This window comes from Brassica rapa, chromosome A01 (assembly GCF_000309985.2).
Source record: "Brassica rapa cultivar Chiifu-401-42 chromosome A01, CAAS_Brap_v3.01, whole genome shotgun sequence".
Taxonomy (NCBI): domain Eukaryota; kingdom Viridiplantae; phylum Streptophyta; class Magnoliopsida; order Brassicales; family Brassicaceae; genus Brassica; species Brassica rapa.
The window spans coordinates 4,194,301-4,210,276 of NC_024795.2; the positions used below are offsets into that span (position 1 = coordinate 4,194,301).

At 40.3% G+C, this 15,976-nt stretch overlaps 5 protein-coding genes across 6 annotated transcripts; 1 reads left to right on the forward strand and 4 right to left on the reverse strand.

The window, feature by feature from the left end:
* Positions 1 to 791: 791 nt before the first annotated feature.
* Positions 792 to 5,491, forward strand: LOC103853925 (peroxisomal fatty acid beta-oxidation multifunctional protein AIM1). Its single transcript, XM_009130821.3, has 18 exons — positions 792 to 1,057; positions 1,146 to 1,217; positions 1,396 to 1,458; positions 1,537 to 1,593; positions 1,717 to 1,784; positions 1,878 to 1,959; positions 2,049 to 2,104; positions 2,187 to 2,489; positions 2,570 to 2,656; positions 2,782 to 2,956; positions 3,154 to 3,275; positions 3,389 to 3,552; positions 3,634 to 3,888; positions 3,981 to 4,102; positions 4,169 to 4,290; positions 4,375 to 4,523; positions 4,719 to 4,857; positions 5,220 to 5,491. Exons 1-18 carry the CDS (start codon positions 961 to 963, stop codon positions 5,253 to 5,255), a joined length of 2,169 nt encoding a protein of 722 aa, XP_009129069.1. The 5' UTR covers positions 792 to 960; the 3' UTR covers positions 5,256 to 5,491.
* A 42-nt stretch (positions 5,492 to 5,533) lies between these two features.
* Positions 5,534 to 8,970, reverse strand: LOC103853935 (protein tesmin/TSO1-like CXC 5). The gene is made up of 8 exons (XM_009130831.3): positions 8,207 to 8,970; positions 7,825 to 7,932; positions 7,415 to 7,592; positions 6,967 to 7,326; positions 6,783 to 6,886; positions 6,605 to 6,699; positions 6,152 to 6,511; positions 5,534 to 6,066 (listed from the first exon to the last, which is right to left on the reverse strand). Exons 1-8 carry the CDS (start codon positions 8,524 to 8,526, stop codon positions 5,840 to 5,842), a joined length of 1,752 nt encoding a protein of 583 aa, XP_009129079.1. The 5' UTR covers positions 8,527 to 8,970; the 3' UTR covers positions 5,534 to 5,839.
* A 232-nt stretch (positions 8,971 to 9,202) lies between these two features.
* LOC103853943 lies at positions 9,203 to 11,156 on the reverse strand. Of its 2 annotated transcripts, none has more exons than XM_009130844.3 (3): positions 10,744 to 10,987; positions 9,993 to 10,302; positions 9,203 to 9,874 (listed from the first exon to the last, which is right to left on the reverse strand). In XM_009130844.3, exons 1-3 carry the CDS (start codon positions 10,919 to 10,921, stop codon positions 9,370 to 9,372), a joined length of 993 nt encoding a protein of 330 aa, XP_009129092.1. In that variant the 5' UTR covers positions 10,922 to 10,987; the 3' UTR covers positions 9,203 to 9,369. The 2 variants fall into 2 exon arrangements, with proteins under 2 accessions (XP_009129092.1, XP_033141410.1); XM_033285519.1 differs by having other exon boundaries at positions 9,231 to 9,874; positions 9,993 to 10,416; positions 10,744 to 11,156.
* Positions 11,157 to 11,204: 48 nt separating this feature from the next.
* Positions 11,205 to 13,287, reverse strand: LOC103853953 (cyclin-dependent kinase F-1). Its single transcript, XM_009130852.3, has 3 exons — positions 12,725 to 13,287; positions 11,633 to 12,565; positions 11,205 to 11,430 (listed from the first exon to the last, which is right to left on the reverse strand). Exons 1-2 carry the CDS (start codon positions 13,226 to 13,228, stop codon positions 11,651 to 11,653), a joined length of 1,419 nt encoding a protein of 472 aa, XP_009129100.1. The 5' UTR covers positions 13,229 to 13,287; the 3' UTR covers positions 11,205 to 11,430; positions 11,633 to 11,650.
* A 377-nt stretch (positions 13,288 to 13,664) lies between these two features.
* Positions 13,665 to 15,654, reverse strand: LOC103853965 (rac-like GTP-binding protein ARAC7). The gene is made up of 7 exons (XM_009130860.3): positions 15,033 to 15,654; positions 14,773 to 14,860; positions 14,577 to 14,686; positions 14,430 to 14,493; positions 14,227 to 14,351; positions 14,037 to 14,146; positions 13,665 to 13,939 (listed from the first exon to the last, which is right to left on the reverse strand). The coding sequence occupies exons 1-7, from the start codon at positions 15,129 to 15,131 to the stop codon at positions 13,906 to 13,908; spliced, it is 630 nt and encodes a 209-aa protein (XP_009129108.1). The 5' UTR covers positions 15,132 to 15,654; the 3' UTR covers positions 13,665 to 13,905.
* Between the last annotated feature and the right edge of the window lie 322 nt (positions 15,655 to 15,976).

Genomic DNA, 15,976 nt, shown 5'->3' on the forward strand with positions numbered 1-15,976 from the left:
AAACGAAATGAAACCCTTGATTTTGTACATTTAGAGGGTTTGAAACGAAAACGGTGGTCTCATATTTTAAGCACAGACAGACTTGGATACGATCCATTATCCATATGGTCAAAATCTTGGTGAAAGAGTGAGATATCTAAGTAATAACTCATAACTGAACTACAGGTAATCTACACACCCAAACAAGTGGAATATATAAATGGCCAGTGGAAAATAAATGATCACGAGATTTCGGTCAGTAGCAATAACTCTACTAGCCAACGCATAATATTAAGAATGACAGCCTGAAGCCAGTAAAATAGTTATGTCCTTGGGCCTGCTTATATAGTTAACTTACTTCACCTCTATAATGTTCTTTTGTCCTCACATGATAACTAAGAGTTTCATATACATTACTTTCTTTCTTCTCTTGGGATTATATTACTCATAATCATAAAGATAGCTTCAATTTTTTTTTGTGCTACATATGAAGCTTCAGTTTAAAATTAGCTTTTGATTTGGTTTATTTTCCATTTGATCTGTTTGTAGCTAGTGGTGTCAAATTGAAACCGATTTTCATCTACTGTGTAAATTGTTCTCCGTTCAAAATACTTGAAGACACTTTTAAATTGGCCTGCCGACAAGAAAAAAAAGAAGAACCAGCCTAATATTACTGTTTAATATATTGGCGGCAATTTTTTTTGTTTGGTTTTAACTTTTAAGTAACTAAAGGTCCAAATATTAATGAGTTAGGTGAAAAAGGCCACAAGGGCCCAATAAAACATCGGTTCGGCCTTGTTACCTAAGAGGTTTGGTTGCTGCTTATGACAAAAACGACGAAACAAAACAAACAATGTTAGGAAAGACAACCCACTCACGTTACTAAGCTAATGTACGTAACGCTTGATCTTATCTGAGACAAATAAAAAGAACAGATCTTTATCCGATTAGGGGAGAAAGCTAGAAACTTTGTTAAAAGCTATGGCGAAGAAGATGGGAGTGACGATGGAAGTAGGGAACGATGGTGTTGCTGTGATCACCATTTCGAATCCTCCTGTTAACTCTTTGGCCAGCCCAAGTATTAGAAAAAGCTCCTTACTTTTGATCATTGTCGATATGTTGATTTGCTTTCTCTTTTAAGCTGATTTTTGTTGGATTTTTTTCAGTTATTTCTGGGTTGAAGGAGAAGTTTCAAGACGCGAATCAGAGGAGCGATGTTAAGGCCATTGTCTTGACTGGTAAATACACACACAAAATTGAGTTTCTTTTGTTGAAGGATTGTATTCGAATCGTGTAGTGTTAATCTCTATGGATCTTAAGTGTGGCTAAAGATTGGAAAGTTCAATCCTTTTACTTATACTTGTTTCGTGTGTCTAGTTTGCTGAAGGCCCTTGATTGTATTTTTGATCATTTCAGGCAACGGTGGAAGATTCTCGGGTGGTTTCGACATCAATGTTTTCCAGCAAGTTCATAAGACTGGTACACAAGTTTCTTCTGTTGTTAAGTTTTTTTTTATAGTGAAGTCCTGTGTTGTTGACAATATCTTTTCTTGGGCAGGGGATATATCGCTTATGCCTGAAGTATCCATTGATCTTGTGTGCAACCTTATGGAAGGTATCTAGCTTAGCTATGGTTTCTTAGATTATTTTTTTTGTTTGAAGGTTAATATATTTCTCAATAAGATGGCTTCTAACTAATACACGACGTGATGTTGATACTTTTTTCTGGTTATTAAAGACTCCAGGAAGCCGCTTGTTGCTGCAGTTGAAGGATTAGCTCTTGGTGGTGGTTTAGAACTGGCTATGGTAGAAGACTTTTCATGTTTATTTTGAAAAGTATATCCTTTTGTTGTTTTTGTTGTTGTTGTGCTGATTATTGTATCACTTGTAATTCTTTAGGCGTGTCATGCTCGAGTTGCTGCTCCGAAAGCTCAGCTAGGCTTACCAGAGCTGACACTTGGAGTCATTCCAGGTTTTGGAGGTACGTATTTGTGTTGTTCAGCTTGGTCTTCTTTTAAGTGGACAAAGACAGTTTTGTGAATAATCAAAGCTAATTGTGTGTCTATGAAGGAACACAACGTCTTCCAAGATTAGTAGGCCTTGCAAAAGCAACTGATATGATCCTGGTACGAATGGCATTTTGCAGTTACCAACAGTTCAATTACCAAAATCTGATTTGTTTGGCTGAGAGTTTTGTTGCTTTTGCAGCTTTCCAAGTCGATATCGTCAGAGGAGGGGCAGAAGTTCGGTCTCGTTGATGCTCTGGTGCCGTCTGGAGAATTGCTGAGCACGTCCAGAAAGTGGGCTCTAGACATTGCAGAGGGACGTAAACCCTTTTTGCGTTCACTGCACAGGACCGACAAGATTGGTTCTTTATCTGAAGCTCGTGCTATACTGAAGGATACTAGACAGCTAGCCAAGAAGATAGCTCCGAATATGCCTCAGCACCATGCTTGCATTGATGTGATTGAAGAAGGAATCATCCATGGAGGATACAGTGGGGTTCTTAAGGTGAGCTTTCTTTAGGATTCTGTTTCTGTACATTGGACATCTTTTTCTTTGTTAATAACTCTCCTTGGTTCACTATGCAGGAAGCAGAAGTTTTCAAGCAATTAGTAATGTCAGACACTGCAAAGGCTCTTGTTCATGTTTTCTTCGCACAGCGTGCAACATCAAAGGTGAGATTGGCCAAACCTTTTAATCCTCCTAAAGCTATAGTTTCGTTAGGATTAAACTGCACTGCGTTTGTTGCTCCTAGTACTTCTTGTTTCCACGTCTGAGTATATTTTTAAACATTTTCCAGGTGCCTAATGTAACTGACGTTGGATTGAAACCGAGACCGATGAAGAAAGTTGCAGTTATTGGTGGAGGTCTGATGGGTTCTGGCATCGCTACCGCTCTACTTCTAAGCAATACAAGAGTTGTGCTCAAAGAAATTAATCCAGATTACCTCCAGAAAGGACTAAAATCAGTTGAAGGTTCTTATCTTATCCAGAACATATCCAGTTACTATATAATAAAAGTATATATCTTGGTATTATAAGAAGTATATACCTCCGTGAGTTGTTTTGAGCCAAAAGAAGCATACATAGCATATGATGGAGTAATAGACTATATGGTTATCACTGTTCCTGTTTACAGTAGATGCAATAAAGTTCGTTTTTTCTTGTGACAGCAAATCTCAAAAGCTTGGTATCTAGGGGAAAACTTACACAAGACGAAGCAGGAAAGGCCCTCTCGTTGCTCAAGGGGGTACTTGATTACGCAGAATTCAAAGATGTGGACATGGTCATAGAGGTATGCCTTACTCTTTATCTCCCTTCTCTTTGGTTTTCAAGTATAATCAAATCTATTTAGTGAATAAAATTTTCCTCTGACTATAAGGTGTTGCTTCTGGTGTCACTTTTCAGGCAGTGATTGAAAACATTCAGCTGAAACAAAAGATATTCAAAGAAATCGAAGAGATCTGTCCACCACATTGCATTTTGGCGAGCAATACATCTACTATCGACCTCAACGTAATTGGGGAAAAAACTAACTCAAAAGATCGCATTGTTGGCGCACATTTCTTCAGGTGCATATTCAATATCTCAAAGACTTTCTAAGCTTTTCCTATTTTTAATGTAACTAACAAAGGTTTGTCTGTTTTATACAGCCCGGCACATATCATGACCCTTCTCGAGATAGTTCGCACAGAGAATACTTCTGCTCAGGTGATCCTGGATCTCATGGCGCTTGGAAAGGCCATAAAGAAAGTTCCTGTGGTGGTTGGAAACTGCATAGGCTTTGCAGTGAACAGGACATTCTTTCCGTATACACAAGGTGCTCATATGTTGGTCAATCTAGGTGTTGACTTGTTCAGAGTCGACAGAGTTATCACCTCTTTTGGCTTGCCATTGGGTCCTTTCCAGTAAATTTCTCCCTCCTTCCTTATTCCGCCACCTACCACTTTTTGAATGTGTGTAGAGAGCTTTACTCTTTATGGGATGACTTACTTCGCAGGCTAGGTGATCTGGCTGGACATGGGATTGGAATGGCAGTTAAGGAGATATATGCCAAGGCCTATGGTGACCGCATGTTCAGATCTCCACTGACCGAGCTTCTGGTTAAGAGCGGGCGAAATGGTATGTCATTTGCTCTCGTCTTTGCAAATTTCTCATCTGCCCCCTTTTAACATTTTGCTGTTTCAGGCAAAATAAACGGGAGAGGATACTATATTTATGAGAAGGGAAGCAAACCAAAACCTGATCCATCAGTGCTTTCAGTTGTTGAGGAATCCAGGAAACTTACCAATATAATGCCCGGTGGGAAGGTAAGGAAGCCTTGTCCTTCTTAACTTCATGCACATTAGGTCCTTTTTAATAAATTTTAATGTAGCCTTGTCTTTCTTTTGCAGCCTATATCAGTAACTGATAAAGAAATTGTAGAGATGATCTTGTTCCCTGTGGTTAACGAGGCGTGCCGTGTCCTAGATGAAGGAGTTGTGATCCGAGCCTCGGACTTGGACGTTGCATCTGTCCTTGGAATGAGTTTTCCTTCTTACCGGTAAGAATTTTAATGTAATTCAGAAAAGAAAAATTATGCTCTGTTTGCACTTAAAGTTGAAGTATTCATCTTTATCATCTCGTTGAGTCTCTTTGGTCATTTGCTAACAAGTCAATAAGCAAAGGTTTTTCCTTTTTATTTTTCTATGACTAAAAAGTTGGTGATGATCTTTTCTCTTTTGGTTCCTTGTTGCAGCGGAGGAATTATTTTCTGGGCAGACACGGTTGGACCTAAGTACATATATGAAAGGCTCAAGAGATTGTCCGAGACTTATGGAGGCTTTTTCAAACCTTCTAGGTATCTGGAGGAAAGGGCAATGAATGGAATGCTTCTGGTAAAGTCTCTCTCAGCTTTCTTTTACATTTTATGATGTCACAAGAGAACACAGTTCCCCAACTAAGTTGCCTATTAACAAATAGCTTGACAAGGTGAACATGGATTAAACCCCCCAAACAGAATTATAGATATAATATCTTGAGACTAAGTTTAGCATTGACCCATGTAGATTTGTTTTTGTAATTTGGTTCGCTAAGGCTGCAAAGACGATCATGTAGTATGGTTATAGCCTACTTAGAGCTATGAAATAAATGTTTCTAAGCTTATGAACGCAGTAGTAGTCCGGCTAGCATCAGTTTATTCATTTTTTCCCGGTCTTTTTGCCCTGATTCATAATGGAACTCTGGTTTTTGACTGCAGAGTGAACCTAAGGCGTCATCGAGGTCTCGAATGTGAATGCACAAGAAGGGAGCTTAAAAGTAATCAGCAAATAAACGTTTGAAATATGTTTATGGAGGTTCAAAGTGTTAGTCACTAAATGAGAATAAATCAATCTCTCTTGTTACTTGAAAGCAACAGTTCCTAAGGTGTTTTGTTTTAAACACTTGATTATTATGTTCTTAATAAAATGTTTGTAGTGACTCCATTCTCATGTATGTTCCAATGGTTAAGAAAATAGTAGAATTACTTCATTGTTTTGGTCAAACAGAAAATAATATATCAGTTACAACTTTAGTAAAATTGGGGATTTTATTATATGTTACTCTCTAATGTTACATAAGTTGAAAAGAGAACATCATAACTAGACATAGCAAACAAGGATGTTTCGGCAACCAAAACAATCAAAAGAAAAAAAGGTAACAGAAAAACTAACAAGTAATAAAAATAAATAACTCGTGTAGTAAAGAAACAAAGCTCTCTCCAAAATCTGGAAGAGGCTTTTAAAGAGACGAGAAAAACTATGGTAACATTACCTCGTAAAGTGAGGCAGTGGTGAGGAAGCTTGTTGTTTATGTTCTCTCTGGTAAGTTATTTTTGTCCTAAGTAGAGTCTTTCTTCTCCGGCAAAGCTTGAGGTTTATGAGGATGCTGAGTAGTTGATGTATTTGTTGTGGTCGTTGGCTGCAACGGCTGTGGTTTGGTGAGTGTAGGTTGAGCAGTGGTTCGTGGTTCTGGTATTTGCTGAATCCCGTTCTCGGTTTTCACAGTTGCACTTGCGGTTGGGGGTGGCTGTATATGCCTCCTTGCTAAATATGAACACTTTGATTCTGCAAACCAACAAACTTGACTAACATTAGAAAAGAAACTTTCTCCATTACTGTGTGAAGCAAGAGAAACAAGTAACAACAGTACCTTTTATTTCTGCGTAAGAGATAAGTCTACTAAGGCAATCTCTGAACTTGGTTAACACCACCCTCTCCTTCTCAGCGTAAATCTCTGACTGCTCCTGTGAGTTTTTTCCGCAGCCACCGGGGTCCACTGAACCATTAGGTTCAGCTGCTGCTACCATGAAGATAGTGTCTTGCTCATCACACATCAAAGCCAGAGTTGCTGGAGATAATGGATTTCCTTTAGAGGCATCTGAATTGGAACCCTCTGGTCCAGACTTATCAGCTTGGTTTGCATCAGCTGCAACCATCTCAACATCTTTATTCCCTTGGGAGTTATCTTGAGCAGAAGAAGCTAAACAAGTTTCTGTTTCATTTCTTTTATCTAAGAACAAAATTAAAGGAAGGTCAATGAATAATACACAGAGAGAGAGAGGTGAAACGTCAGCAATAAAGAGTCTTTCACTCAAAGTTAAACCTGTTAATGTCTTTGCTGCTTCTCCGGCTACAGCCACCAACACAGAGCAAAGCGCTTTCACATCCTGAGGTTGGATTATATCTGCTAAGAGAGACCTTCAAAAAAATATACAGCTAAACTTCAGTTCTATGCAGCTCTTTGGATCAAATATATAACTTGAGAACAGCAGAAATTTCACCTATATACAAACTTTGATGGAGCTGCCGATGAAGTGCCACCAGGCCTAGAAACAGTTGCTGGAGATGTACCTGAGGTTGGTCCACTAGTTCTTCCATTATTTCCCTAAACACCAAAACAAGATTGCAATTCATTAAGCAAAGATATAAAAAGCATATATAGATTCAAATTGGGAACTTGCAAACCTGTTGAAACTGGCCAAGTCGATGAGTAGATGAATCTTTGGTTGCTTGGTTGAAAGAAATATCATGACCCTTCCTTCTCTTCGGTGCTGGAGAAGGAGCAAAGCCAGAGGAGCCAACAGCTCCAGTAATGGCTGCGTTTGCTGCTTGTTGAAGATAAGCCATATTGTTGGCATGTTCACCGTGAAACAGAGCTTGTCTCTCCTCACTTCCGTCAAAGTTTTTGCAATCCAAGCATCTGCAGTTCTCGGAGCAAAGAATGTTGGCTTGAAAGCACTCGCAATACTTCTTAAGGCATCCTGATTTCTTGCAGTGGCACCCTTTGTTATGTTTCCCTAACAACACAACTTCACCAATCTCCTCCTGCAAAAGACACATCAACAGTTTAAGCATCTCACTATGTAAATGCTTTTATTTATCAGTAACGTTGTTAATCCTCAAAACAACGTACCCTTTTATCCCTAACACCATGTGGACTGCTAGCAATTTTTGGTCTGAAAGCATTTGGATTCCGCTCCAGAGTTGCTTCAACAGCATCTCGTCTTGCAGGTTCGTTGTCAACGTTGTTGAAACAATTGACACAGTTACAACCATCACAATATGTTCCGGACGCAAAGCATTCACAGTACCTGTAAAGATACAGCAGAGTTTAAGTCTACGAAGGTTAAAAAGACTAAAGCACAACCAGAATCTGCAATTCAAAAATCTACAATTAAGGACATATAAAGGGAATGGTATGAACATGCAATAGCTTGAGTAGTCAATTTAACCAGACTAACATGTTAGCACACAAAGAAACTACAAACATAACAAGTTTTTGATAAATGCTAATCTCTAAGCATGAATAGGAAGAAGACATACAGTTTCAAGCAGCGGGAGTGTTTACAGTTACACTGCTTCTTCTTTTGAGGGGTTCCATCTCTACCTTCCACAATAGGCCTTGCTCTAGATATTGGAGATTCCGGCTTTCTGTAAAAAAAAAAAGCAAAAAAAAGAAGAAAAGGTTGAAAATTTCGAAAAAATCATTGAGGTAATATGAAAGGTGAATAAGAGTGTACTAAGAAAGCTTTAATTATTGGATATGTTAAAGATTCAAAAGGTTGAAGATTTAAATCAAATTTCTGCAAATTCAATCACTAAAAGTTTGGATTTTTCACAAAAACAAAAAAAATCAAACTTCTGCAAATTCAAAACATTTATCGAAGGAGGAAGCAAAAGGAATCAACTAGACAAAAAAACTTACGGATGCCTAATTGGCGCGTTAACGATTTGTGACTGTGAAGGCGAATTAGTCGCCACCACTGGCACCGTCGGTCGTACCACCGGATGAAGCCGCGACGCCATCGTCGTCGTAATCGGTGAAGAAGAAACGGACGGAGTGGCGATTGTCTTAACCACCGTAGCAACGACAGTAGGAGGAGCTGGTTTAGACAGTGAATGTTCAGCGGAGCCACCAGTGAAGTCGAGTTGCCTCGCTGGCGTCTTCGCCGGGAAACCAGACTCATCAGTTACACCTTCCTTTTTTGGCGGGAATTCTCCTCCTCCGCCGCCTCCTTCACCCATCTCCACAATTTTCGAATCTCCAAAAGGAACCCAGAAAGTTTCCTTTTCTACAAAATTGACACAGATCAGCTCAAAGTAACACGCAGAGAAAACCCAGATCCGTATCCCCCACGACGGAGCGCGGAAAAAGAATCAGAACCGATTCGCCGGCGGCTGTTAAAGCTCGGGACTTTGAATTTGATCCGCGTATAGAGAGGGAGAAAGTGATAAGCTTTGGGAGAGAGAGAGATTGGGGAGAATTAGGGTTTCTATTGGGGTTTTAGCTCACGAAGACGATGACGACGAAGCAGAAGAAGGAGAAGCCCCCCTCAATAAGACACTTTCGGTTTTGTTCTTCCTTCTTCTTCTTCCACACAGCATCTCTCCTCCCTCTTTCTAACATGTTTTGAAATTTCAATTTTCTTAAATTATATTCGACGGTTAGATTTACCCGGCGTTTTGATCGTACGGTTTGTGTTATATTACACTGATCCAACGGTTTAAATTCATAAAAGCTTTATGTTTCGCCGTCTTTCCACCGTTCGATCGTCTCTGAATAAAAAAACTATCTAAAAGACCTTTAAAATGTGCGTGTTTTAGATGCCTACCAATTGTGAACCGACACGTAGGCAGACTAGTCGTCACTCTTACCGTCGAGTTTTGGAAGTAGGAAAAAGAAGAGCAGTATTTTGATTTCTTTCCGGAACTTTTTTTTTTGCATAAAGAGCACAAAACTTCGCTAAACGTTCAAATTTAGCACAAAAGAATCTAAGGTGTAATACAAAGGTCGCTTTGATTTGATTTTCAGGGAAAATTTTTGACTGTCTAAACCATGTTCCCCAAGACATACACACTGTTCTGGTATCAGTAACCGTTTCTCATCCTGTCTCTGTCGCCACCACGCTGATCCTCTCTCCCTCCTCTCTCTAAGTAACTATCACGGCGGTAATCTCTTAGCGGTGGTGGAGGCCCTCTCATTGGCGGTGATCTGCTCCTCTCTCTTGAATGTCGTCCCCATCCGCCACCACGAGGTGGACTGAGAGGTGGTCGTCTCTCATAGTGAGGTTCCGGGACCCAGTCAGATGCTAATCTTCTGCTAGGAGGATACTCAAGGTTTGAGTAACGCAGACGGTCTCCTCCTTCTCTGTCTCTGTCTCTGTCTCTCCATGTGGGATGGTCAAGTCTTGGAGGCGGGTAGTCTCTAAGGTAGCCACGTGGAGGAGACCTGTAGCCATTAAAGTCTCTTCTTGGGGAGAGATTCATGGGAGGAGGAAGAAGACGAGGAGGTGCAGGAGTATTGGCAGGTGCATAGCGACGCCTCTTGCACTTGAAACACACTTCTCGTCTCGCAAAGTTCAAGTTCCTACATCTGTATTCATAACCAAAAGCCATATACAAATGAAAACTAGAAGTTTCTGTAGATTGTAAAGACATGGGATAAACAAACTTCTCAGGTGTTGTAATTCATAGCCAAGGATACTACTTACAGTGGATCTAGACAGTACCAATCTCCATCTCTTGGTTGCACCTTTGGATGATTATTGTTTCTGCCAATGCCATCGCTTCTAAAAGAGCGGCCATGAGCAGGTTCAGGCCCATCAAAGCGACGAGATCCAGCTCCAACTCTAGCATGGGGTGGTGAATAGTCTCTGTGTCTCCCAGATGACTCCCTTCTACTGCTGAACTCTCGGCCACCACGAAGTAGAGCTCCTGAATGATTAAGATCAGAGCCGTGTCGGTGGTGATCTTCATATGGACGACGGAGTGGTGAGCTAGAACTTGCACGAGTTCTATGTCCTAAACATAAAAAGAAGAAGATGCCAAGCAGAAGGAGACGGGGTAAGAACAATAGAAAACAGTGAAGTGCTGACAATGTGAAATGACAAGCTCGTTGGTGCCTCAACGTATACACTACACCAAACAAAACATGCAAGAGAAAAAGCTATGTTGTTATGCATCTGTAGCAGTGTTAACATCTCAAGAATACAAGTGTAACTGATTCTATCACCTGTAGCAAAACAAGATTCTATCACCAAGAGAAAAAAAAAAAAGCACATGGGGCATTGTCAAAAACAAGTTGTATACAAAAGAATCTCAAAACAGAAACTTGACACAATCAGACTAACATTCTCAATACACGACATACAGACAAAACCCTGCTTAGTTTTCTACACTCCCAAAATTCAGAAACCGAAACTATATGGGATGTGATGTAATAATTGTGGAGGAGATACGAACCATTGTCACTCTTATGACGATCCGAGCGGGGGAATGAGGGCCGGTCGCGAGAGTCATCTTCGGCGGCGGCGTGGCGGTCGCCTTCTCCGTCGTTGCTTCCGGACGGACGCACGACGAGACTGCTGATGTGAAGCGGGTGATGCTGCAGCGTCTGATGCTCTCTTTCGTTTGACCCCATTTCTCTCCGATTCTCTCAAGGCCTGGTTCCCCTCAAGAAAAAAAACCCTAAAGGGTGTGTAGAGCTGCAAACTGTTGTTAATTTATCTTTTAGCCTCTCATCTTTAGTCTAATTTCCCAAATAACCCCTCAAGTTTATTATTTAACATTCTAGTCCTATAACGTGCTATTTTCACAAGATGAATGCAGAAACTAGTTTTGGTATCCTAAAATTTGGATAATAGAGATAAGCAAAAACTCCATGACAACGAGGATTCGTGGCCTTATTATATCACTCATTGAACCATCACCAACTATGAATAATGACCATGATGAGAGAAAATATTACACATTTTTTATATGAAAAGAACAAAATGGATAAACAGATCATAACCAACTTTCCAATTGTAATTGTAACTGTTTTTTTTTTTCAGTACAAGAGAAACAATACACAACACAATCTTGACACAGATGCAGGGAAGTCGGCTGATCAAGATTCTCAATCATGGAGCCATGCACAATGTAATCCATCTGAGGAAACATCAGAGAAAAACACAATTGAGATCAATGATGAGACGGCGCAGAAAAAAAAAACAGAGTTATGAGAGAAGAAAGCAGCAAATAATTCCAAAAGCAATATAAAACCAAACAAGCTAAGGCCTAGTGGTATTAAGACCTTAGGCAAGCACACATTTGTCTGAAGGAGAAAGAGGCAAAGCTTTTTACTGCGTACCTTAAATGCCATTAAGGCTCAGGGGAACTCTATTGTAAATCCACTACTTGTAGGCTTCACATTCACAGGTCCAAAGCCATCTGAATCTGAATCCATTTCTCTGTAATCATTCCACTTCCTAGGAGAATCCTCCTCATCTGGCCCACTCATCGCCGGAGGCACATAGAGCTCTGAAACAGGCACCGGAAGAGGCTCTTCCTTGAAATATTTATCATTCAACAACTCCACAGCAGTAGCTCTCCTAGCTGGATCGTAACAGATAAGCTTCTTGACCAGCGCTATAACATCCCCTGAATGGTTGGGAAGACATCCTTCTACACCAAGAGGAGACTCTACTTCAGCAAACGAGATCGACTTGTAGTCAGGAAGATCAACACATCCTGGCCAAACCTCTTCGTTTAAGTTCCCCAGCACGTTGGTCACTCTGCTGATCTGATCAATATCCGAAACTCCAGGGAACAAAGGCTCGAGAGACAAGAGCTCCGCAAACACGCAACCAAGCGACCACAGATCGATCTCCAACCCATACATTGTAGATCCGTAAAGAAGCTCCGGTGGTCTAAACCACCTGGTCCCCACGCAAGATGTCATCAAACCTTCTCCACCACCATCCAATCCCTCCTCATCATAAGCAAAAGAGTTCGTCCCGAAATCATCATCCATTTCACTAACAGTACACGTGGCAAGACAAGACGCGTCTCCATCAGGCACGTTGGAGTCCTTATCAGTGTCATCCCTCACAACCTGCTTAGCCTTGAGCTCTTCCACCTGTCGAAAGTACTCGTCTCTACTCAGTACCTCCTGTTCCTGACCTTCTGAGCCTTTCTGAGACGAGTTCACATAATCAGGAATCACTTCTGGTGGCTCCCTGCTGGCTTCTCCTTCTCTCTCTTCATCTGTAGCGACGTTATCAGGCTCCATGAGTATCCTAGCCTGTAAAACAACCCAAGCAGCCAAACAACACACGTTATTACAAACTTGATTCAAAGATCGAAACTTTACAATAAGGGTAAACTAAATTTGATTCAAAGATTGAAACTTTACAATAAGGGTAAACTAAATTTGATTCAAAGACCGAAACTTTATACAAACCTGACCAAAATCAGCAAGCTTGAGCACTCCATCATCAGACACTAACATGTTCCCAGGCTTTAAATCTCTGTGAACGATCAGATTCCTATGGCAAGCATCGACGCCATTGAGAATCTGAATCATCCATCTCTTAATCTCCCCCACGGAGAAACCCTCTCCTCCTGATCCTTTCTTCTTCCTCCTCTTGGCGTCTCGGATCACTGCGGATAGATCAGACCTGAGGAACTCGAGGACGATCACTGCGTTCTCGTCCTCGCGCCAGAAGTACTCGTGCATAAGGACGACGTTGGGGGATCCGTGGAGGAGCGAGAGGGCGTCGATCTCCCGGAAGGCTGATTGGTAGTCGAAGATCTCCTTGAGCGCGACGGTGAGGCCGTCGGAGATGCGGCGAGCTCGGTAGACGTCGGCGTAGGCGCCGGATCCGACTCGCTCGAAGATCTCGTACTTGGCGATTATCTCCGGCCGGGTGTGGATACTCCAGCTGCTCGCCGGCTGTTTATCCATTACGGCGTCGTTTTTTGAACAGATCCTTCTCCCCTTGTTTCCCGGTTTGACGATGATTCTAAATTGATACTAACATATAACGTAACGAATTTACCCATAGCTGAAAATTACGAATTTACCCTCAATGATTTTATTCCTTTGTTTCTGTTTTGGTTTCAATTGTATTTTGCTAACTATTATTGTTGGATGTTATTTAGCTATGCTACTATGTGTTTCAGTTATGGATGTTTTATGAGCATGTATAAGAACATTAGATAATGGAGATGGAGACGGTCAATTGTATTTTGCCTATAACTATTGTTGGATGTTATTTATGCTGCATGTGTTTTAGTTATGTATGCTTTTATGAGCATGTATAAGAACATTAGATAATGGAGATGGAGATGAACATTTTGATTGGTTGGATATTGGTTTAGTCCGGTTATAGTCTCCACCCTTGATTACAAGCATGACTTTCAAAATGATGCAAACATTGTTAACAACAACACAAGAATATTACTGGAATCAGCAAAGTTTACAACAGAACAAAAAACATCAAGAGACTAAGAAGACAGAGAAAGGAAATTCACATACAAATAAGAGAACCAACAGTTCCCTTATCTTTCAACCTACAACAATACCAATAAACCGACCCCAGACAATGTTGTTGGGACTTGTCACTTCACTTGTGTTATGTCCTAAGCTGTGGCGCAGCCTCCACAGACAATACTCCTGCATATTGTAACTCTTGTTTGTAAGCTTTTACTGCAACCTATTTACAGATTGAAAAAAAAAACAAAGAAGAAGAACAAACTGTAAAAGGGCTTACGCAAAGGAGCAGCCGGATCTTCTGTGTTTCTTCTTATTCCCAGTGACCTCTTTCCTCCGTGGTGGCTGGAGAACCACTTTGATCGCTGTGTCAAACACTCCTTTCACATTCTACAACAAAAGACCAAGGCAAAAGTTCAACAAAAAAATATATTTTCTATGTCTTTCTGTAAAAAGGAACTTAACTTTACCTGTTGAGTTTTGGAACTGCACTCGATGTAAGCAGCTGCACCGATTTGCTTCCTCAATTCCTCTCCCTGAGTAGAGGTAATGACATTGGTGTGATCCGCGAGGTATCCCTTGTCATCACGGAGATCTTCAAGAACACAAACCACAACGTAAAGAAGTATCAGCAAAGGGAAGAAGTTCAAAGCAAAGAAGATAAGAAACGTACCTAGCTTTGTACCAACAAGGACAATGGGAACATTAGGCGCAAACCGACGAAGTTCAGGCATCCACTGTCATAAAACAAACAATCAGCACCAAAATTCACAATCAAACATCTAATTTCCAATGCAAAGGAGAAATCAAAAACATATACCTTCTTTAATACATTCTCGTAACTGGCCTTGCTGATAAGAGAAAAGGCTAAGACGAAGATATCAGCTCCTCTGTAACTCAATGGCCTCAACCTACTGTAATCTTCTTGACCTAAACAAATCAAACAACAATGTATGTGAGTGAGATTATAAAAGAAGAAACCTCTTCAATGTCAATTATTTGCCTTAATGGTTTACCTGCAGTGTCCCATAGCCCTAGATTCACGATCTGTCCATCCACGGAGACATTGGCACTGAAGTTGTCGAACACAGTCGGTATATAATCCTGAACACATTCAGAATCAAAATATATATAACCCACAAATACACGAGATCTCTACCTAAAGAGTTCAAAGCTTAAACCTTTTGAGGGACCCAAATGAAATCTTTCAAAACCCAGCAAGAAAAAAATTAAAGCTTGACAATGGAAAATGATAAAAAAGGAAACGAACTCTTACAGTGGGAAACTTGTTGCTAGTGTAACAGATAAGCATACATGTCTTCCCGACAGCTCCGTCTCCGACAGTAACGCATTTAATGAACTTTGAAGCACTCATTGTCTTACCAAGAACCAGAATTAAGACCCTAGAAGAAAATTAAAGAAGAAGAGTGCTGGAGAAGTGTGGAGATAAGCTTTACAAGAGTGTGTGTGAATTTCGATATGTTATTAGAGAGAAATGAATGTTTGTAGACAGAGAGAGAAGAGGAGAGTTAAATGTGTCGGATTCTCAGGTTTCGTCCAAGTCAATAGTCTCTCTAAAAAAGGGTCAAACTTTTATTGTCCCTCTCATTTAATTTCAAAAACTAAGCAAAAAATTATTATTATATTTAGAAAAATTATTTGAAATTACTTCTTCGGTTTCTATAACCTTTCTGTCAAAAAAGTTTGGTATTATCAACGGTTTAGTTGAAACACGTATCGACCGTTGCGAGATACGACACAGTTTCCACTTTTTGTCCTCTTGTTGGTATCCAGCTAAGTGTGTGTGTTTTTTGTTTCTCTTGGGAGTTTCACGTTTCTTCTCATGCACGAGTTTCTCTTGAGCCCTTCCATGGATTTTTCTTTTATATTTTAATCATAACTCTTTTATTCAAGTGGAGTTTCAACTTTTTGTAAACCTCAGAATGCTTCTTTTGTTCCTTCAAATTCAAACAATAATGAATAATATAACATACTCTTTTTATACGCGATATTACATTAAATTCAAATTCGAATATTCTTGGATCAAATGCTTCAGGCCTCATGTATGTGGGCCAATTTTGAATGGAATCGTTGGGTTATACTTAGAAGTAGATTCATCAGGTTTAGTTATGTGGGGCTCATGACTCGCGTCCATTGATCAAACAACAAGCCCTCTCATGTACAATGTATGATTATGTTTTCTTCACAATCAACTAGTTA